The following is a 22,386-nucleotide window of genomic DNA, read 5'->3' as shown; positions in this document are numbered from 1 at the left end:
AAACAATATGGATGAAAGTGTGGGTAATATTGTTAAGCATAATGAGAATGAAAATGTTGATATCGATGAAAATGTTGTTTTATGACATTAAGGTATGAATTTTTTTTAAAAAATAGTATTTTTCGTATTAGGTTATGTGAGGTCCCAATTTAAGTTTCGCCACAGGACACTCAAAATCTTAGAAACGGCTATGCGATGGCAAATCCTTTGCCATATGTTAATAAAAAGAAAAAACAAATATAATAAAAGTAATTTAAAAAAACAAATTTGACTTAATTGAGCGTTACATGTAAATAAATAAAAGGAACATGGATAATATGGTGTGTCACGTCTACTTCTCGAGTGGCGTTTGTGCCTCTCTGGGTTTCTTTCTCGTATGGGTCAAATATATCGGTCACCTAAATTATATTGAGAAAATATATTCTCTTTTGAAATGTGGCTGTTGTGTGTTTCCTTAGAGCCTTTCCATCCAGTAGCTGAGCCCAAGGCTGGGGGGAAAAAAAAATTTCATTCCAGCGTTCAGCCCAACCCCGGAGTGGATCCCACCAACTCGGGCCAGCCCGAAGGCCAGTTCAGCAGGAGGTGAAGCCCGCGAGCTGTGACTTCAGCGCTGGCGTCACGCTGACGTCAGCCTCGCGCTACAGTAGCCGCCAATGACTAGCTTCCACGTGTCGGCGTCTGGGCTCTCCGATATGATTTTTTCCTTCAATCCAACGGCAACCAATTTATCTGCAATAAAAAAATGAAAAAAAAATCGTAAAAACTTTTTCAAAAAATACCAAAAAAATTACTGAATTTTTTTTTTTTCTCTATACCTTATTTCCATTTTCAACATTTAAGTAAATGTCTTTGTCCTTTTACTTTCATTTATTTTTATATTACTCCATTTACTTAAGTTTACAATGTAAATAAAGAAGTACCCCCATTTGGATTCAAATAAAAATACTAGAAAATCAAATTCCCACCAAATCAAAATATGAAAAATTGGTTTTAGTGCAAAATACGATTTAGGCTAAAAATGATGGCTCATTAAGTCAATATATACTTCATATTAAAATCTCATAAAATCAAGTTTTCTTATTTGATGTGTAAGGAATAAAAGCCGCCAAAAATTATCTTGAGAAAATGATTATTCCGAAAAATCATTTTTCATACTTAGCCAATATTGCACCTCCGCTAAAAAAATTATGGGTCCGCCCGTGTCTATAAATACCAACCAATACTCTTCACTTTTAACACCAAATCCTCGTACTTTTTTTTTTCTTTCTATAAATACCAACCAATACAACTAATAAAATAAAATCTTATCTGATATGAATAGTATTGACGCGTAGGAACCCAAAAATCTTATCCAAAAATATTATACAAATTAATTATTTATGTAAAAAAAAGTTGTGAAAAAACAAAAAATGAATAGTAATTGCCCTTAGCCATGGCAATGGGTGGAAACACAAAATACTATTTGCAAGAGCAACCACTATTCACGTGAATAGTGGCTGCCCTAGCTCCCCCTTGTCATGACTGAGGGCAAATGGGTGAAATTGCTCTTTGTAAATGTAAAGGCTGTCTTTTCTTTTTCTTATTGACAAATCAGATCAAAGGCATACCACTCATGTGTCTTTGCTTTAATAATAAGGGATGATAATAATAATAATAACGTCATGTCAAGGCAAATATTCATTTTTGCACTCGAATATTACCTGGTCATTGCTTGGATTTGCTATGCTATTACGTATGTGAGAGATACTAGGGTCATCTAATTTTTTGTTTGTTTTATTTAGGACTGCATTCGGTGGTGGCTATAATTATAAGGTTCAATTGTTGAAGTACATTCAGAGTCATGCATGTGATTTGGCTACATCTGCCCCCACAAAACGATGAAAACGAAGAACACTCAATCAATTGTTCTTGGCAACAACCAACTAATAAATCCCTTTACTTGATCGATCCCAGCAGGGCAAAAGGAATTTTGGTTTATTAAACTTGTTGCTAAATTTTCAGAAACAATATCGTAACTAAAAATTGATTAAGAATATTTATTCACATTATCGCAGCTCTTATACTCTTATTCGTCCGTCCCCAAACAACGTATATGTATTATCAAAATAATAAAAAGTTGCTGCCAACTGAACATGATGCAATTTATGATTGAGTTGAGAGTATGAATGATTTGTATGGTTGCCTTTTTTGGGTGCGGTGTGTGTTTGTAGTAGTAGATAAGAAGATAGCAATTTAGTAGGTGGGAATGAAATGGAATGGAAGGTGATGCTGCAGGTGGGCCAAGAGGTCTCTGTGTGTGTGTGCGCGCAGAGCACTTATCTATTTCACATGGACCATTGACCACAGCGGAGCTTGAGGACAAACTTTTAGTGCACCTTCAATATAAGAGTGGGCAGTTTATCTACTTATAATTCCACTTCTCAAACTAGAGTTGTGGAGTCATTTTCAACTTTCAAGGACAATGGGAATGGGTGGGGATGTTATGTTTCCAATTTATATCGGTGAACTAAATACTAAGTTATATTAGGTTTTAATAAAAGTTTAAATTTGGTTATACCTTGAGGCCCAAAATTTTGTGGAATAATGAAAGGTTTTGAAGCTTATTAAGAGGTCCTATTTATTTTCTTTTTTGCGTGAACCATTGCTTGGTGGGCTTGGAAGATTAGTCAAGTCGGCCCTTGGTGATGAGTAGAGACAACATGACCTAACCCTATATAAGCTTAAGGCCTTGCTCTCGTCAGACACGTTCTCTAACCCTAATCTCATCATAAAGCGAGACAGCTGAAACAGATTATTCTGAAAGAGAGCAAAAGTCTTGAGTTGCTGCAACGGATTACGGTTCAGAAATTGTGAGTCCCTCTTGTTGAAATTGATTATATAAACCAGTTTATGTTAAATGTTGATTTCAATTGTTTCGTTAGCTTGGTTTTTTCATTCAATGGGAAACGTCTTTCTTCACGATATCACTTTTATTTACTTGATGTGGAAAATGTTGTGCATTTAGGAGGTGGTGGGTTAAAACTTGCTCAAAAAAGTACTCGAGTTTAGCTTAAGCGTCGAAAGAGTGAGATAATGAATTAGAATTTCCCATACAATATTAATGTGACAAAAGAAAAACCAAAGCCCAGCGTTACAGAAGATATTATATAGAAAGACAAGGCATGCCAATTGCCCCTCCGACAAACAAAGTCTTTTTAAAATAAACGAGAGTTTTGTCCCAAGTTTCCTAAACTTGAGTCTATTCATTGAGAAGAGGCTCTTTCTTGTTTTTCCATTGATCTATACGAATCTTTGATTTCGCAACCTGAAAAAGAAAATTTGAAAAAAAATTTACATTTGAATGCTTGATACACCTCCAAATTATATTAATATGGATATGATTGTATGATTAACATATTGGAATTTGGAAGGGAAAAATCAAATTGAAATACTAGTTTGCCAACCAACGTTACCTCTTTATTCCAGTCAGTCCGGAATGTGATCCAACAGAGTATAAGAGTTTGAATAAAAGTGCCCGCCAACATTCCTGACCATATTCCCTACAGACTCAATGGGAAAAGAAAATTAAAAAAAAAGTTAGTCCCAAAGTTATGTAAATAAATTCATGGCTAGTGATTTTAACAATCCGAGGTGTAAATTATTCAGTTTTGAACTGCAAATGATTAAGAAAAACGAGTGTTAAAATCGCTACTCTAAATTCGTACCTTAGCTCCCAAGTCAAGCTTGAAGCCGAGAACACAACCCAATGGGATACCAATGATGTAGTAACATCCTATGTTAATCCATGCCACGATTGCTTGCCATCCACATCCAACAGCCACCCCTTAATTAATTCAAAAACAAATTCAATTAAGAATTAATGAACATGCTTCCTTCGTATTAATTAACTTAATTATCCAAACATATAGTTCTTAATTACCAGACAAAACAGGTTGGATGCCGTTAAGTAAAAGAGTACAAGCCAAGAAGGGAGAAAGTTCAGCGACGGCATTCGAAACAGTGGAGCCCTCAGTGAATATATAGCTGAGGTAACGGCGGAGTGCAAGTATGATTATGGCAAGAATTAAGGAGATGATTAAGGAGCTTGTAGTTACAACCACCACTGCAAATGATGCTGATTTTGGATGCCCAGCACCAACCTCATTGCTCACCCTTATACTGTTTTTTTTTTTTTTTTTTCACATTAATTAAACCACACACTAATTAATTTCATTAATTAATAATTAGTTCATAGTTGTATGTAACATTTTAATTAATTACATATGAATAAGTTTCTGACCTTGCTGCAGCATTGAACCCAACAGAGATCATGAACACCCATCCAGATACAGCCATGCTGCATAAACTCAGTTACACATACTCTTTAGTGTACCAATAATTAAACAACAACAAAAAACACATAAGCAAAAAGTATGAATTTGTTGACACGAGCCATAATGGGGAGGGGGATTCGAACATAGGACCTCAAATGTAACAGTAACTGTTTTTAACCACTTGAACTATAAATTGTTTTTGAGTTTCGTCTTACCAAACAGAGAGTGCGTCCAAGGCAATCTCAGCATTCTTGAGCAACCCAGCGATCAAAACCAAAATCTGAAAATACCAAGTCTCAAGGCACAGCATGACCGCGGATGCAGTGGATAACTTCAGAAACTCCCAGAGCCCAGTAAAAGCCTGTGAGCTAAATCCAGTCCAAGTATATTTGCACCTTGGGCTCACCAAGATGTATATTAACTGGGCCACCACCATGATCCACCAAGACAAGCTCAAAACCAAAGATGCACCCAGCAAACCCCACCCTAATTTGTACACCACCACCCAACTAAGTACTAGGTGCACCACAACTGTAACGCCAGATATGCAGGCGCTAGGCCACACTATGCTCTGAGCTTGTAAGAATTTTTGTAAGGGAAAATTGAAAGCCAGGGCAAAGAGCTGTGGAATTAGGCCATAGACGAAGAGTGCTCCTGCAGATGCTATGCTCTCCGTTTCGCCTAGTCCGATCAAGATTTGCTTGGAGAAGATGTAGATGAACATCACTGGGATTGCTGTTGCCGTGAGAAGAATTGTTGCTCGCTGTAAATATACACCCAGCATTTCGTTCTTATTTGCTCCAAATGCTTGGCCACACAATGTCTCCACTGCACTTCCCATTCCAAGCTATGCATGAACAAAACGAAGTATAATATTATTAACATCATGCATATATATTGCACGTGTTATCGATCAAAATTATAATTCTAGGATCACAAAATTTGTGCATAAAAATATGAAACAATAAGTAGACATGTGTACGTTACTGATGACAAATATTACCATGAGGCCGTAAGCAAAGACAGCGACACCAGTGTTCCCTAGAGAGGCACCAGCGAATTCAAGATTGCCAAGTCGGCCACAGAAGATGAGGGTGGCTACTGCAGTGATGTTGCTGAGCAAGTAATTCCCCACCGCCGGAGCTGCTAGGTAGAAGAGGGTCTTAATTTCGTGCCAAGAAGCCTGCCCAAGGCGCTGGAAGTATGAGAGATCAGGGTTGGTTAGTATATCTTCCAGTGCTGAACTTATAGGCCCTCTGGCTGATGCTTCTTCGGATTGTAACAAGGCTTCATTGTGCTGATCGCTGTCCATGTTCTCCATGCTCGATCGATTTTCTCGTCTTGATCACTCTCTGCCTCTCTCCCTCTTAAGTTTAGAACAACACCACTTGCTATATTCGGAGCAAGTCCAAATGACTTATATAGTGTATAAATATTGGAAATTTATGCAGGCCCTGCAGGGATTAAATTAACTCATGGTTGGTCGGAGGATCTTGATCGAATCGTCCCATCCTTTGTCCATGACAATAGTTCAACCAAGACTAGAAGATTTTGTCAAAGGGAAAATGAAAAAAGCTACACCCATTGCTGCACTATTTAATATTTAGGTTAGAGAGGGGGGGGGGGGGGGGGGGGGGGGATTTATAATCGTTTTACACGAGAGGCGTATGCTTTCGGCTCGGCGTCCATACTGTTCAAGTACTGTAATAAACAAAAATGTACTATTTCTGGGAACCTATAGGATGATAAAATAGAAGCCAAAAACAGCCCCCATAATCATAATACCAACCGTGCGAATTTATATCCCACGCATTGATTGGTCTCATTATACAGTTCTGAATAATTGGCTAGGACTGGGCTGAAATTCTGAACCAAGAGGGCCAACAAGAACGACAATAAGAAATGAAGCACATGAAAACTCCTATTATGACAAAAGTTGAGTTGGTCCATTGTGCATAATTCAGTACCACAAACTGACTGGAAGGAGACGCTATATTACTGCACATACTAATTGGGCAAAAAGAACTAAACTTATATTTTTGCAGCAATCTGAATTTACACATGCAATCTCGATAGTGTCAGTTACAATATAACCTCCCTCACTTTCCTAATTTTCTTTACAAAAAAAAATTTATTACAGAAGCAAGCAAGAATCATGAATTAATATGGATTGGAAGCACAAACATGAAATCACCTCAGATCTAGCTTCTATCCCCAGTTCACGGTCTTCTATCGACTAGCTTGGGGTGACTACCATAACAACGAACTCCTTCGAGGACTGACAAGTTTCTCTCAAGGGAATACTTATTAGTACAAAACCATCATGAGGACCACCCCAGAAGCAAGGAGTAGAGAAAGCATCACATCATCGTTGTACAGACCTGGATAACATGAGAGCATATATATGTTTAAAGTTAAATTCTGAAACAGCCCAAAAGAAGGAAAAGAAAAAACAAAATCACAATTCATCTGTTTTGCAACTTGTTCTTAAGAGTTTTCATAAGGTTAAAAATATCTGAGCATGCCTTACATACTATACTGCACTTGGGGACTGCTCAAATAAACCAAATTAGCACTGAGGCAGAAAATGATCCCTTATGAAGATAAATGAATGGACCTACTCACCACTTTCAGCAGATGCTGCTGCAGGAAGTGCAGGAATCTTGACATCTGAAATTCCAACAAGTCAGGCAAAAATCATTAGAGCATGACAGAAAGGACATACAACCTTTATTAACAACAAAGTCTTGAAAATTTTAATATGAAATGGAATAGTAGGGTATTCCATACAAATGAATAAACGTTAATAGCTTACACATACTTTTACTGCATGATGAACCTGCCCCTTGAGAAGAGGTGGGCCAGGGAGCTGGAATGTTATCATTCAGATCACAAAGGAAGCTGACCCCTGAACTGTCAAATGTTGCATCGGAAGGCAAGCTCGGCAGAAGACATCCAGACACTATGATGCAAAAAGTACAAAGATAGACCATTTTACAAGACTAGAACAAGAAAAGAGCAAAAGCACAGGCATGAAATTATTGGCAAAGTCAAAAGTAGTTACTTTGACAATAAAAAGATGCTAACAATTGAAATGGTGTAATTTCTTCTTTCGGCTACAGTGAACCTTTCTGGTAATACTAAGCAGTTCTTTCTGTATAATATAATTGGACAATACAAACGAACCAAGTTTATTACCTTGATTTCCAACTGAGTTGTACAAATCCGATCCCCAAATCAATTTGACATACAGAAATCACATCAAATTTTGTATTAGTAACACGATCCAATGCTTATAGTTTGCTTTTAAAAAGGGGGCTAGAGGAACGTACTAACCTTGGAGGGAGAAATCCTTGAGGCTTATATGACATAGGCTGTACACATTTTCAGTAATATTTGATTTTCTTAACTTCATGCCCAGTGATGCAGCACAATCCAAAGCTTGCAAGTTGGTTATGAAACTCTGCTTTTGCAAGTGGGACACATAGCTCTCCATGGCAGTACAACAAGCAGTCTGGTTACTTATCCCATTCCCACAACCCATTGAAACATGCTTCATGTTGGGGAAAACCAGGGGACAAACTGAAGTGAACACCAGATACAATACAGGATCAGATATTCCAATTGGATATTGGCATCTCTAAGTAAAATCAAACTGATATAAGATACAGAGCAAACATAAACTAGTATTCTCTCTCGCACACACTCCACATACAAAAATCATGGAATAATCAACTATAATAATGCAGGTGTAAGCCCCAAATATGAGGTATACAGATAAAATTCCAATAACATCTCCGAAACGTCTGATCCAAATTCATAAAGATGGCAATCCAACTGATGGAGAGAGTTTTTATCAGAAGATGTATGTAATGACAGATATTCCTTAACCACTGGCACTAATACATCAATACTCTACTTTTAGGAGAAATCCCTGACAAACTTTTAGAAAAATATATGAGGCCCCCATGTTTTAAACTGTTAAAATAATAACTAGTAATTTTTCTTCTTCTTCTTTTTTTCTTTTTTTTTCTTTTTTTTTTTTTGGTTAGAGAAAATAAAAAATAAAAGAAAAAGTACAGAACTTTGATGGAGGTTCTGTGTGGCACCATGTTTAACTCTAAACTCACCCTTATTAATCTTGCAATTAGATAGTCCCCTTAGAACTTCCTTTGCATGAGAAGGATTGAGTTTACTTGCCAGCCACCGGAGGACAATATTTTTGCAGTCATTGACTTTACTTACTCCATCAGGTAAGATATCGTGAGCACCATCCGTGCTCAAAAGATCAGAAGCTTTTGATGCGATCCTCGTAGCAGCTTCTAATATGGCATTTTGACAAGTTTGAGCACAGCATTCTTTCACAGGGTCAATCTTCTCACAAGCGGCAAGCAACTTGGAAGTATCAACTGTATCCTCAAACTCATTAACATCAATGACTGGGCAAGATGCATAAGTCAGATTTGATGAATGAACCGAGCATATTTGTGCAAGACTGTCATTTGCACCCTGGCCCACCAAAATCTGCTCAATATCTGATAGACAATGTTTAGCAACCGTCCCATTTAAAGCAAGAACATTGGTCTCTTTACTGGATTGACCAATGAGAATTGTGAGAGTGGCTTCCAACTGTGGGCAACAAATTACATTAGCGAGCAGTGGTGCAAAAACCGACCAACAATCAACTGAGGTCACACTCATCAAACTCTCAGCAACACTGAAGTTTAGCGTACAGAGTCCTGCACCCACAGATCAACACGAAAATATATAACTTCAGATCTTAACCAAAAAATGCGTTGGGGAATCTAATTTAACTAGAGAAATTAAGGAGGGAGGGAGGAACCTGATAATTTTGGGACAGTGGTATTTGTGAACGGTGCCAGTGGTGAAGGAGCCAGAAGGGGAAGAAAGGGCTGAGGAGTCCCTGTAGGAGAGATCATCGGTAACATAGAATCTTCTTGTTTAATCGTCAAGACTGGATCTTTATGATAAGTTAACGTGCTGCCACAACATATATGGAGACCTATAAAACAAATCATTTACAAAGATTACTATCAGAAACATGTAGATGGATAGTTTCTTCATGAATTTTTCGATCAGTAGTTCTAAAGCCTTAAATCAACTAGTATTGTTGAGGTAACTAAGAGGAAGTCAAAAACGAAAAAGAATGAGATAAAAGGAAGTATAGACAAACTATCATAAATCCTAGAACTGCTTAGCAATGAATACTTCAACCAAAGGCAAGTAATGTGCCTCAATATGTCCATAATCTAGCAATGATGGCGATTATGGTGAAATCTTAAATCCGTAGTTCCATACTAATGTATGTCATACAAAGTTATAAGAGCAAACCTATACCTACTCGAACAGCAATCAAATTCCCAACACTGCCCTAAACCTGGGATATTTTTAGTTCATTCTAACAAGTGACTAAAGAACTAAATAGTAGTGGAAGTGAAGCTGTGGCTTACAACAAGCAACATATTAGGAGATTGAGGAGAATAGGAGTTCAATCATTTTGAGAGCCAAATGCACCATATCGTTGGAAACTGAAATCAAAATCTAGAACCTTTCACAGAATCTGAGTTGCACAAAAATACCAAAGGTCAAATTATTCGAAACCGAGTTACATTCTTCAAAATAAAGCAACTTTAACAATGACCCAGAAGACAAAACTCAAGATCATGCAAAATTAAGCAGAACCCACTAAAGAAATCAACAAGAAACATATGAATACTCACATAGGAACAACATAAATATATGGATGGTGAGCTTCAGAGACACCGTTTCCTTCATGCCTTCAATTTCCTTACCCCAAAATAGAGAAACCATCACAAAAGACTACAACCAAGTGGAGGGAAACTGAGGAAAAACAGGCAGAGAAAGAGATAGATGAAGGACTGAAACTCAGCTTGCAAGCATCAGCCTTGGAATTTCTCAGAGAACGGTTTGGCGGATGTGAGAAAATAAAGGAGACAATGTGAAAACAGGAAGATATGAGAGATAGAGACAGAGTAGAGAGAAGCCATGAATGAGCTTCAAAGTGGGGTGGGGCCAGAAGCAGTGTGAGAGTAATAGCTGTCTTGCTTGGGAGAGAGTAGGTAGGCCCCACACTGACCAGAAAACTGAGATAGAAGAGCACTGGCGCATTAACGCCACCCATCGCCTTTTTCTCTCCAACTGGCCAACTCCTACTTTCTACACCAGCCATTTGGCACGCGTGACACCTGTGGCAGTGATGACCTGCTCCATTGGTTCGTGTCTCTCACACGTGCGAAAGCTCCAATGGCCTACCAAGGCTTGGGCAGGCACTGTGGTAGTGGTTGTTCGGATAATTAAAGCGGCCATTGCTCAAAAAAAATCTGGTGCTTATTTGTGTAGGCAATAAACTTGAGCAGTTATTAAATACTATTTTCATTTTAAATTTTGACCTTCTTCTGGCCATTCATAAACTGGATCTCTGAAATAAAAGGATCTGAATTTAATAAAACAATCTATATTTTTTAACATTAAATCATTGAATTGGGTTTGAGAATAAAGTTCAAAACTTGATATTATATCTTTTCATAATCTATCTATCTTTGTCATCATTTTATGATTTGTTATAACGTACGTTAACACTTTAAAAATTCGTTTATTCGGGAAAGCATATGAAAATGATTAGCATAATTGATGTTGATATGTCTTCCAAGGAGGGAATTCACAGCTTGTCTTCGACAATAAGCATTGCATGATTAAAGAACAATGTGGAAAGCATCAAGCTAACATCAACTTTCTCTGGTTATGAATAGGCTCCTAGCTAGCAGGCCTAGCCAAATGAACAATGTACCACCCTTTCCCCCTTAGTGACAAAAAGAAAGACATGGAATAAAGTTTCCAACACTCAGATAAATCTTTATTTACTCAAGCTCAAAATCAATAAAATCAATAAAGGTTAGTAGCTTAAGTGGTTAAAAATATTTACTTATATATCCGAGGTGATAGGTTCTATTTCTCCCTCCTCAATAGAATAAAATAATAATGATAAAGGTTTTTTTTTTTTTTTAGAAAAATTAATTTATCCCAATCTAACATTACTAAAACCAAACACAAGACTAAGCTAAGCTTAGCCCAAGTAGGCCTTGTCTAGTAGACATATTATTCAGGATGAAGCCCATAATGATATTGGACTGAGCAGCCCAATTAGAAGTGCGCATGATATGGACCAGTCCAAAATTAGATGAGCTAAAAATGCATTAATAAAAGGAGTAAATAACATATATACCAAGGAAAACTATTCTCCATTATATATGGTATGTAACAGAGAGTGACAAATCTGAATCTCTACATACAATAAAAAAGAATAGTAATAATAATGAGAGATAAAAAAAAAATGGGCCTCATCCTAATTAGTCCTTAATACTCTGGAATAGTTTGGAGGACTGGCCTCCAGGGCCGTTGATGATCCATCTCATAGAAGTTCTGATCGTCATCAGGGCCGTTCATCGTCAAGAGGTGATCTAAGAGTTGTTCGACAGACGAAAGACCTTGCAGGTTTCCTCCATGCACCAACTTATCCAGCTCCTTCTTAGTAATCTTGATCTTCACCTGATCTCCATTAGTTGAAGTTGAAGATGTTGAAGCTGATGATATTATCTCACCAAGAAGCCTCTGCTTTTCGACCAAGTGGTTGTAAGCCTTCTTCTTCTTATTATTATTACTATTATTACAATCATCACAAGGCTGCACCTGCAACTGAGAACTAATGTCGACCCAGTCGTCGTCGTCGCCGGCCCATACCGTGGCCGAATCACGCCTCAAACAGTTTCCCATTCTAGCTAGCTAAGCTTAATTAAACTAGATATAATTAAGCTTATATAGCTTTAGAAACTAATTGAGGCTGCTGAGAGAAGAAGAGAGAGTTCGACAATGGGGAGGTTTGTGTTATATATAGCAGAGAAAAGGCAGGTAGAGTTGGCGGGGCGAGACCGTCACAAGTTCAACTTTTTTCTTTGTTTTTGGGGTCTAGGTTGTCTAAGACCAGAAGTTAGCGCGCGGCTGGGCTTAGCTTAGCTGCTTGAATATGTAACATATGAAGGTGTTTAATTTGGTTTGGTCTAATTCTAATACGTGTGGCGTGTGTGTTGAGGTAGCTGGCTGGCTGGCTGGCTGGCTGGTAATTGCATGGCTTCTACGAATTGAAATTCTAGATAATCAGAGAATGGTCAAACCCTACACCAGTTCCAGGGAGAATATTGTCAATTTTGAAGTGTGAATCGGCTTTTGAAATGGAATATTTGGGATCGGACAAGGAAGAGTGTGAACATAAAGTATGCAAATGGAATCCTTGACTTTAGGGTTTAATTAGTCAATCTCTGTATTATTGGTCTTTGAAACCTTCAACTTCTCCGTACGTAGTTGGTCAACAACAATATTTTGTTCTTCTTTAAACAACAACACTCCTTTTTCCCACTTAGTTTTAACGCCATATCATCATCCCTCTCTCTCCTCGCGATCTTAATCCAGATACTACAACAAAATTACTCTTTCGCGGCAAAATCTTGACCTACAAACTTCACTTTTCTCGGGACAGTAAATCGTAGCGACGGAGATGAGTTTTGTCGCCACAAGTTTCATGCGTGACTCCACAAATGGCGCGGATATATTTACCTATTATCTTTATACTATTAAAATATTTATATATATATTTAAAAGTCTGAACAGTATAGCCGCGCGGCTATACTATCAAAATAGTGTCTTCGTATATATTTTAAGAGTATAGTCGCGTGGCTATACTATTAAGAATATATTGTGATTCCTTATTATGTGATTGATTTAAATAGAAAGTTTATTTATTTTATTTTTCTTTTATGAATGATAATATGCCTATTAATTTTCTCAATGCACCTATTAATTTTTTGAATAATAATATACCTATTATCTTTTATAGACAATAATTTTCCTATTATCTTTTACGAGTAATAGGTTATCTATTATCTTCTCATATTTATCATATGATGTAATATATGTAGGCATATGAAATGTTAACTTACTTATTTTTTAAATACATAATATCATCTAATTAACGTACGTACTTATTATTATTTTTCTATGCACATTCTAGCTATATAAATACTTTATTTTTGTATAAATAATAGTGTACTCAGGGTTTTGGAAAAATAATGTAACGTACAACATGCCCTTGACTTTACGTAAAAGTGTAAAATGATAGACTAAACAGTAAAAACAGACACGTGGACAATGAATCATCCTTTTTTTTTTTTTGGTAAAACAGGGGGGTAAAAAAAAACCCCAGAAAAGGACAAAAACAGCTAAACAGAACTAATAATACGGGTCTTAGTAACCCCTATAGAGTCATCCAATAACAGAGGTCCAAGCCAAGTCGGATTATCCTCAAGAAACCAGCACCCCAGATCAATGTCGTGGCTCCAAGCAGCCAATCTGTCAGCTACAGCGTTCTTCTCTCTGTAGATATGGTGAAGAAAGCATTTTGGAATTTGTCTCAGAAGTCTCTTGCAGCTGCTAACCAAACCAGCCATAGGATGACAAATATTCAGATCATTACTCAGGATAAGATTAACGGCATTGACAGAATCCATTTCAACAATAATATCCATTATTCCTCTTGTGATAGCTAATTTTAGACCAAAAAATAAACCCCACAGCTCAGCTTCCAGGATTTGTCCTTTCCCCAGGTTGACAGCGAAACCACCAATCCAGTTACCCAGGTGATCTCTAATAACACCTCCAGCTCCAATGGACCCCGAACTTTTCATGAGAGAACCATCCACATTTAGCTTTAACACACCATTCTCAGGGGGGGTCCAGGCCAAGCTAACCTGGATTTTATCACCTCCCAATTGATTATTAGTAGAGGCCTTGATCCACTCCTTGGTAGCAGACAGGATCAGCTCTCTAGGATTAAAAGGTAAATCATCCTTATTATTGAAAATAAAATCATTTCTCCATTTCCAGAGGTGCCAGCAGATGACACCAAACAGAGTTTTCCAAGGGATCTGCAGGAACATATTCTTAGAGCAAAAGTTGCTGAGCAGCCAGGGGTGTAGCTCAGCGTGGAAAAAAGGAGCATACTGGTTAGAGTTCAAAAAAAGGTTCCACACCCTTTTAGCTCTAGTGCAGTCCCTAAGAATATGTAAAGTAGATTCCGAATGCCAATCACAAATGCAACAAGCAGGGTCACCAATGAAAAGCCTACGGGCACGCTGCTCATTGGACATGATTTTTCCTTGATACGCCAGCCAGAAGAAGAAAAGAATCTTCGGGGGTAGTTTGAGTTTCCAAAGGACTTTCCACCAGGGGTTCAACCACTCCGTCCCTGAAAAGAGCAAGTTATATGCAGTCTTGACAGAAAAAAGACCATTAGAAGTAGTTTGCCAAATTTGACAATCCTCCGTAGTACCCCCCAAGTCAGCAGGGCAACCAATAATTTTCTGCACCCAGTCTTCAGGGAGCACTCTTCGTAGCTTTTCAATATCCCACCAACCATCCATCAAAAAATCAGAAACTATAGTGTCCATACTAGAGTCAGGGCTAACCTCCACCATATGAATAAGAGCTTCATCGGCAATCCACTTATCCTTCCAAAAGTTAATATTGTCCCCTTTCCCCAGCCTCCAGATCAGCCCTTTCTCCAGAAGTTGAGAGCCAAACACAATACCCTTCCAGGTAGGAGAGCAATTTTGTTTGAGAAGTAAATTGGGATCACAAGGGGAGTGACCCCTTAGGTATTTTTTCTCAAAAATCTGGGCCCATAAACCCTCATCCTTTTTTAAAAGTCTCCAACCAGATTTAGCTAGCAGGGCTTTGTTCATTTCGTGAGTTTTTTTGAAACCCAGACCCCCTTTACTCTTAGGTCTGCACAACAGATCCCACTGACAAAGATGAACCTTAGTCTTTTTGTCACTACCTCCCCAAAAGAAATTGCGGTTTAATTTATCCAGCTCATCACATATGCTCATGGGCAGCTTGGCAGTTTGCATGGCAAAAACAGGAATAGCGGAGGTGACGGCTTGGATTAGAGTTGCTCTACCTGCAGAAGAGAGGACTCTGCTTTTCCAGGAAGCAAGTCTGGCATGCACTTTGTCAACTAGGTTGTTGTAGGTAGACTTGGTTACCCGAGAGTGAAGTAAGGGCATCCCCAGGTACTTACCCAAGTTATTCGTGAGAGGTGAACCACAAATGTGACTAATATCAGACGCTAATTCCTTGCTAATATTAGGGGAACAATAAATCGCTGATTTCTCAAAATTGACAACTTGGCCCGAGGCTCTACAAAATTCATCTAGACACTGCTTCATAATATGAGCTTGTCGGGGAGTAGCTTCAGCAAAAAGAATCAAATCATCAGCAAAGAACAGATGGGAGACAAAAGGGCCACCCTGGGAGGATTTCACAGGTTTCCAATTGAAATTCTTCACTGCTTCCACAATGAGGTGAGAAAACTTCTCCATGCAAAGAACGAAGAGGTAAGGGGAGAGGGGGTCGCCCTGACGGATGCCATTCTTAGGGGTGAAAGTCTCAGTGAGCTCCCCATTGACGCAGACTTGATAAGTAACAGAAGAAACACAGTGAATGATCAGCTGGATGAGATTTTCAGGAAAACCGACTTCCTTAAGAACTGTCATGATAAAACCCCAGTTTAATCTGTCATAGGCTTTAGAAAGATCAATCTTCCAAGCAATAAAACCTTTTTTCCTTTTAGTATTTCTGAATTTAAACATGAGCTCCTGAGCGATCAGGATATTATCAGATAAATGCCTACCAGGGATAAAGCTGACCTGATGAGGACTAACAAGCTTGGCCAAAAGAGGTCTCAGTCTGGCCACGATCACTTTAGAAATTACCTTGTACAAAGTGCAGCAAAGACTAATAGGTCTAAAATGTATCATAGACATAGGGTTATCAATTTTAGGGATGAGAGTTACCAAAGTGGCATTCAAACCTTCAGGGATTCGACATTCCTTGAACGCTTCGGTGACAAGGTTGAAAATATCATTACCACAAAGCTGCCATTGATTTTGATAGAAGCAGGCGGGAAACCCATCCACTCCCGGGGTTTTCAGGCTACCAATATTGAAAAGACTTTCCTTGACCTCATTGATATCAATACTAGCCACTAAGGGGTTGAGCTCATCCTCCCTTAGGCTGGGGAACAGCTTAGGCATGGGGAGATTGGCGTTATCCGGCTGGTTCGCACAGAAAAGCCCCATGAAGTAGTCCACCGCTAAATCCTTTAGCTCAATAGCTTCCTCTACCCAAACTCCAACATTGTTCATCAGCTTCTCGATTTTGTTCCTACGTCTTCGGACAATAGTGGAGATGTGGAAAAACTTAGTATTTCGGTCACCCTCTTGTAGCCATTTGACTCGTGATTTTTGCTGCCAAAACAAGGCTTCTTGGTCTAAAATGATATTGTATTCATTCGAGAGAGATTCCTCCAGATGGGTGAGAAATCTATTAGGTCTATGGCACAAAACTCGTTGGATACCAATGAGACGAGCGAGTAAACGAGCTTTTCTTTGCTTCAGATGGCCAAAAACAACAAGGTTCCAATGCTTTAGGGGTTCCACCAAACTACGAGACTTCGCAAGGGCCGAGCCAGACCCTTGATCCCAACGCTGCGAAATAAAATCATGGAACTGGTCATGCTTTAACCACATCGCTTCAAACCTGAAGGGTCTTCGATTTGGGCAAGACACAACGCGAGACTTCAAACAGATTTTGATAGGACAATGGTCGGATTTTGTCCTAGGGAGATGTTGAACAAATGCCTCAGCAAACTGTTGCCTCCACTGCAAATTACACACTGCTCTATCAATTCGTTCAAAGACTCTGTTATTAGTCCAAGTGAACTTAGGGCCAGAAAAGCCTAAGTCAATCATGTTATTCTCATCAAACCACTTTTTAAAACCCCTGAGCCGGTGCAATGGGGTTCCCCCCATTTTCTCATCTGTTTTGAGCATGTCATTAAAATCTCCAGCAATAAGCCAAGGCATTTGGTGACAGTTAGCAACAAAATTCAAGTACTCCCATAATTTTGCTCTTTTGGTGGAACAAGGATTAGCATATATTCCAGTAAAGATCCAAGGGCTACGACCAGACCAAGAGACATAAGCGGAAATAGTTTGGTCCGAGGTACCAATAATTTCAACCTTCACTTTATTAGCATTCCAGAGAAGCCACAGACCTCCAGAAAATCCAATAGGATCCACCACTTCAAAATTCGAGAAACCCAAAGATTTGACCATTTTAAGTGCCTTATCTCCTCCAATTCTAGGTTCACAGACAAACAAAACATCAATAGAATGAATTTTAATCAGTTCCATCATATTCACTTTGAATTTGGTGCTTGATGCACCTCTAGCGTTCCAGCATAAGATATCCATAAAAGATTGTTGATATTACAGATAACCTGGGGGCTAAACCCATCCATTATAGACCAAGAGACATACCTCTATCAGGCAAACCAACAAGATTTACCCCTTCTTTGCCAATGGTGTGATCTTGACCTTCAGCAAGGTCCATGCCTTCCACTGGGCAGAAACTATCAGTTGCCTCAGAGGTTAAAGCGTCAAACAATTTATCAGCTACCCTCTCATTGACCAATCTATCATGCCCATCGGTAATATTTGGAGGTTGGTGTCCAAAGATAAAATCCCCTTTAGTAGTTTGAACGTTCTGGTTTCTCACCCATTCACTAAACTTATCACATACTGACACCGCATCTGAAGGATGCAGCATGCTTGAGTTAAGCTTTCCTTTGTTCGATTTTACAGTCTGAGTATTGTCTTTAGGATTCACTTTTTTTTGCTGATCAGTAGCCCCTCTGGAACTTGAAGCCATACTCCTGTTTGAGTTATCTTTCACAGCCGGTCTACCTCCACCTTTAGCTTTGTTAGACTTGGTCCATATTTTCACCCCAGCATCATAATTCATCTTACTGGTCACCATATTGGTTGGGATGACGTCGACAAATGCCTCCGCGGTTTCTGTTCCAAACTCTTCAGTAATCTTCTCGAGAGCATCAAAACGAGAGCCCTGGGGATTAAGGCTGTTACTTTCCCCACCCCAAATTTTTGCACCAGTCTTGGTTTTCCTTCTAGGTGGAACGTTCATCCACGGGCCCCTCAAGTTCTCCACTACCTCTTCACCACTTTCCTTTTCCATATTAGTATCTTGTCCCACTTGTTCCCCACTTGGGTCTGATTGATTCCCTTCAGGCATGACTGTAGTAGGCTTCCTTCTTTGCGTACAGCTATCACTTTTGTGTCCATATAGTCCGCAATGATAGCAGATATCTGGCAGCCCTTCATACTCAATGTTATACCAAATTTGATTGATCTGTATAAAGGCATCCAGAGGCTTGGTCATATCTAGTTCAATACAGAGTCGAGCAAATTTACCTCTGTTCTGGCTTGTGGTGAGAGCATCAATTTTCAGTAATTTACCCAGTAAATTACCAATTCTCTTGAGAGCCCAGACATCAAAGCATTCCAATTGGATAGCGGATACTCTGATCCAGGCTGCCATACGGGTGATGTGTGCTGTAGCAGGGCAGAACCCAGTTCGCCATTTCTGGAGGGTTAGGTATTGCCCAGAGATAATCCACGGTCCTTCCGTCAGTACATAGTTCAAATCCTCTTCCAGGTCGAATTGGACCACAAAATAGTCATTGACGAGATCGACGAGCTTCCATTGACCCTTCAGATTCCACTTTTGTTGCAGTCGGTCACGAAGGTAGTTGTAGGTGTGTGAGCGACCCAAAAGCTTGATGATTAAGGCATTCTTCCAAGGTTGGCAGAAACGGGTCATCGCTCGATCAGAAAATTGGATACTTGGGCCCCGCGTACCACATGATATCTTGACGTCATCTTCATCAGTTAGATCTACATAGTCTACCTCCAAAGAATCCACAGCAATACCAGTATTTTTGGTTAGGTTCACGTGGTTCATGAGTCTATCACGAAAACTGCCATTCTTCAAAAAAGGGGGTGACACAGAAGTCGTGTCGACCGCTGGCTCTAGATTTACCAATGGGGTAAGCATCCTTCCTTTCCTTATAAAAGCATTGGAACCACTCTCACTCACAACAGCAAACAAAGCACACAAAAACCGAGACTCGGATGACCACCGAATGAATCAGTCAGGCGGTGCCCATTCCCGTCGCCGGAAAGCTTGGACGCACCGGCGCCGGAATTTCGGACCCCCGTCGAGTCCATTTCTTCACTGGAAGTTCGACGACCACAAAACCACTGGTGTCGTCGAGGCCTCCGCTCGGAAGCTTGCCGCGGGGCTCTGGCAATTGCGCTTTAACGAAATTTCAAGGGATCAAGACCTCAAGTTCAATTCTGGCCCTTCTGATCCTCCTCCGCCTCAGCTTCAGGTATTTCTGATTCGATTTTCATGTCGTTTTTGTAAAAGTTTCGTTTTTGACTCTGTTATTATGTGACTGCCACTGTGAGTTTGAACTCTGCTATGTGTTTGTTTATTTGAAATGTATAATTTTGCATATGAAATGGTTATTATAGGAACTTCAGAGAGAATGACTGCATTGCTATCATTTGGATATGTTCAATTTTGGGTTCAGATCTTAAAGCCAATTTTGTTTTGTCAAAGTGTTAGAGGTTTTACATAGATTTTAAGACTTTGAAATCAATCATTATGGTTCATGCCTTGAAATTGAATATATTAATATTGAACTCATCATTGGGCAAGGAAAGGATTGATCTTTGTCAAACAATGTCTCAGTTATGCGCCTGCCCTTAGCCTCAACAAAAAAATTGCGGCTCAGCAACCTAATGTGTTATACAACTTTGACTTATCAAATTATTAAGATTTCAAGCTTCAATACCTAAATTATAAACTTCTAGTATTTATGTTTCATTTTCTTTTGATTTTCTAGCTTGAACCGTCTTCGCCATATCCCGAACGTGCATCAGAGAGGGAAACAAAGTGGAGCCCTGGCGGCTCAAAAGAATTTGATGACATCTATCGTTTTTACAACCATGTGAAGCTTCTCAAAGATAGGCCAGTTACTACTGGCTCTGTTGTTTCGACAATGAATGCAGAACTAACAGAAGCTAGATTGTGTATTCTTTCGCTAGAAGCTAAGCGGCAGTCCCTTAAGAAGAAAGTCAAACATTTTTTGAGGAAGCTAGAAGAGGAAAGAATCTATTGGAAGAGCAGAGCACAGCAGAAAAATCGTGCTCTTGACGGATTGAAGGAAGAATTAAGTAGGGAAACGAAAAGTCGTCAGCAGATGGAAAACCTTAACACCAATCTGATAAATCAATTAGCAGGTGCCAAGTTCTCTGCGGAGCATTTCATGAAAAAATATGAGGAAGAGAAAAAGAGCAGAAAACTCATGCAAGAAATTTCTAATGAACTAGCTGAACAAATTGGAGAAGACAAGGCTGAAGTTGAGGCATTGAAGAGAGAATCAAAGAAAATTATTGCAGAAGTGGAAGAAGAGAGGAAGATGTTGCAGATAGCAGAGGTTTGGCGTGAAGAACGGGTCCAGATGAAGCTGATCGATGCAAAACTAGCTCTTGAAGATAAATATTGTCAGTTGAACAAGCTGATAACAGATGTTGAAACTTTCTTAAGGTCAAGGTTTGGCACTCTGGATATGACGGAGTTAAGAAAAGCTGAGTTGATCCTGCAGGCAGTTAAGTCATTGAATGTCCATGGTATTGAAGAATTTTCTAATGTTCCTCCAAAATCAAATGATATATTCGCTGTTTTTGAAGAGCTCTGGCGATGTGAAGGCAGTGAGAGGGAGATTGAACCCTGCATTTGTCACACACCTAGCCATGAGGATAATGGGTTCAACCAAACTGATTTGTTAAAGCAGTTGAATTGCCATAATGATTATAATGGTTGTTTACAGAAAGATGCCAGAGGATCTTGTGATTCATTGGAAGGGGGTAATCCCACAATTGACAGGGTTGGCCAGGGAAAAACTGTTTCAAGGAGCTTTAGTGATAGTAATGATAATGCAGGTCAATGTTCTCCAGATAGGGAAATCAGTGAGGTATGCGCAGCATCAGAGAAGCAATCAAGGCGCAAGACATCTTCTGCATCTAAGTTTTGTGGATCATGTCCAAGCAATGGTGAGTTTAATAAGATAGGTTTCGATGAGGGTGAAGGGAGGCTTTCAAATGGGATTACATCACGTTGGGGAGAAAATTCAAATAAAGGGTTGTTTGAACATGATACTACACACCGGGATTCAGCTGGACAGAGGATCCCAACAGACACAGTGAATCCACACATAACTCGAGGGATGAAAGGGTCCATTGAATGGCCCCGAGCCCTTCAAAAGAATGGTTCGAAGGTCAAGCTTTTGGATGCAAAAATAGAAAGCCAGAAATCACAATTGCGTCATGTTCTTAAACAGAAGGCTAGGTGAATTAGGAGCTTATACATTAGAAGCAGACACTTGTTTTCTTTTCTTAGTTTTTGGTTGCTGTCCATAAAAGAGCAAACTTCACTATATTGTATGTTTATTTGGACACAAATGAGAAAGAACAATTCATTTAAGCTCTCTCTCTCTCTCTCTCTCTCTCTCTCTCTCTCTCTCTCTCTCTCTCTCATATTTCTTTACTGGTATTGATTATTGCATGTTGTGCAGCTGTATAACATGGCATTATGAGTAAGCATGTTATAGGCTATACTATAGCCATTTATTTCCAGCTAGACAGCCAATCATTGTGTGTGCGCTTTTTCTATACAGGTAGGAGGGGGCAGTTGAGAGTGTTTTTGACCCACTCTTTGGGTCATTCTTCCCATCCCAAGAAAGAAGAATTAGGAATTTGTGGGATTCTCTTTTTCTCCATAGGCTGATAAAAATGTGAGTGTTGTGTGTTCCCCTGTTTGCTTCTTGCTGAGGACCTGGTGGTGGATCCCATGTCTGTAGAATGTAACAAAGTTGTCTCCAAATAATTCATGCAATTTGCAAAGCTATCAACTTTGCTCGCAAAAGTAGACTATTATAAGGTCCTCTAAGACCAACATAGCTTTTTACATAAATGCGTGCAATTGTAGTTGTACA

At 39.2% G+C, this 22,386-nt stretch overlaps 5 protein-coding genes across 5 annotated transcripts; 1 reads left to right on the top strand and 4 right to left on the bottom strand.

Annotated features, from left to right (window-relative positions):
• Nucleotides 1-3,070: 3,070 nt before the first annotated feature.
• Nucleotides 3,071-5,860, bottom strand: LOC117624484 (protein DETOXIFICATION 40-like). The gene is made up of 7 exons (XM_034355770.1): nt 5,317-5,860; nt 4,529-5,160; nt 4,280-4,336; nt 3,920-4,158; nt 3,705-3,823; nt 3,453-3,539; nt 3,071-3,304 (listed from the first exon to the last, which is right to left on the bottom strand). The coding sequence occupies exons 1-7, from the start codon at nt 5,632-5,634 to the stop codon at nt 3,239-3,241; spliced, it is 1,518 nt and encodes a 505-aa protein (XP_034211661.1). The 5' UTR covers nt 5,635-5,860; the 3' UTR covers nt 3,071-3,238.
• Nucleotides 5,861-6,237: 377 nt separating this feature from the next.
• On the bottom strand, nt 6,238-10,569 carry LOC117624485 (uncharacterized GPI-anchored protein At1g61900). Its single transcript, XM_034355771.1, has 8 exons — nt 10,055-10,569; nt 9,157-9,336; nt 8,444-9,052; nt 7,650-7,895; nt 7,512-7,523; nt 7,135-7,275; nt 6,939-6,983; nt 6,238-6,694 (listed from the first exon to the last, which is right to left on the bottom strand). The coding sequence occupies exons 1-8, from the start codon at nt 10,143-10,145 to the stop codon at nt 6,621-6,623; spliced, it is 1,398 nt and encodes a 465-aa protein (XP_034211662.1). The 5' UTR covers nt 10,146-10,569; the 3' UTR covers nt 6,238-6,620.
• A 1,139-nt stretch (nt 10,570-11,708) lies between these two features.
• On the bottom strand, nt 11,709-12,125 carry LOC117624140. The gene has a single exon (XM_034355279.1). The coding sequence runs from the start codon at nt 12,123-12,125 to the stop codon at nt 11,709-11,711; it is 417 nt and encodes a 138-aa protein (XP_034211170.1).
• Nucleotides 12,126-13,624: 1,499 nt separating this feature from the next.
• Nucleotides 13,625-17,581, bottom strand: LOC117624139. The gene has a single exon (XM_034355278.1). It carries the CDS (start codon nt 17,579-17,581, stop codon nt 13,625-13,627), a length of 3,957 nt encoding a protein of 1,318 aa, XP_034211169.1.
• A 1,494-nt stretch (nt 17,582-19,075) lies between these two features.
• Nucleotides 19,076-21,875, top strand: LOC117624833. Its single transcript, XM_034356305.1, has 2 exons — nt 19,076-19,716; nt 20,236-21,875. The coding sequence occupies exons 1-2, from the start codon at nt 19,285-19,287 to the stop codon at nt 21,742-21,744; spliced, it is 1,941 nt and encodes a 646-aa protein (XP_034212196.1). The 5' UTR covers nt 19,076-19,284; the 3' UTR covers nt 21,745-21,875.
• The last annotated feature ends 511 nt before the right edge of the window (nt 21,876-22,386 follow it).

This window comes from Prunus dulcis, chromosome 4 (genome assembly GCF_902201215.1).
Source record: "Prunus dulcis chromosome 4, ALMONDv2, whole genome shotgun sequence".
NCBI classification, from domain to species: domain Eukaryota; kingdom Viridiplantae; phylum Streptophyta; class Magnoliopsida; order Rosales; family Rosaceae; genus Prunus; species Prunus dulcis.
The sequence above is the reverse complement of the archived record's forward strand: the minus strand, read 5'-3'. Positions and strand labels throughout refer to the sequence as shown.

Bases quoted from the DNA above. Each gene is read 5' to 3' on its own strand.
- LOC117624833 (XM_034356305.1), top strand. From the start codon at position 19,285: ATGAGTCTATCACGAAAACTGCCATTCTTCAAAAAAGGGGGTGACACA. The intron at 19,717-20,235 runs GTATTTCTGATT...TTGATTTTCTAG, and splicing joins CTCCTCCGCCTCAGCTTCAG to CTTGAACCGTCTTCGCCATA.
- LOC117624139 (XM_034355278.1), bottom strand. From the start codon at position 17,581: ATGGTCAAATCTTTGGGTTTCTCGAATTTTGAAGTGGTGGATCCTATT.
- LOC117624140 (XM_034355279.1), bottom strand. From the start codon at position 12,125: ATGGGAAACTGTTTGAGGCGTGATTCGGCCACGGTATGGGCCGGCGAC.
- LOC117624484 (XM_034355770.1), bottom strand. From the start codon at position 5,634: ATGGAGAACATGGACAGCGATCAGCACAATGAAGCCTTGTTACAATCC. The intron at 4,159-4,279 runs GTCAGAAACTTA...AAAAAAAAACAG, and splicing joins GGGTTCAATGCTGCAGCAAG to TATAAGGGTGAGCAATGAGG. The intron at 3,824-3,919 runs GTAATTAAGAAC...GAATTAATTAAG, and splicing joins CATCCAACCTGTTTTGTCTG to GGGTGGCTGTTGGATGTGGA.
- LOC117624485 (XM_034355771.1), bottom strand. From the start codon at position 10,145: ATGGTTTCTCTATTTTGGGGTAAGGAAATTGAAGGCATGAAGGAAACG. The intron at 9,053-9,156 runs GTTCCTCCCTCC...CTGTGGGTGCAG, and splicing joins CACTGTCCCAAAATTATCAG to GACTCTGTACGCTAAACTTC. The intron at 7,896-8,443 runs GTGAGTTTAGAG...TGTTCACTTCAG, and splicing joins TAATTGCAAGATTAATAAGG to TTTGTCCCCTGGTTTTCCCC.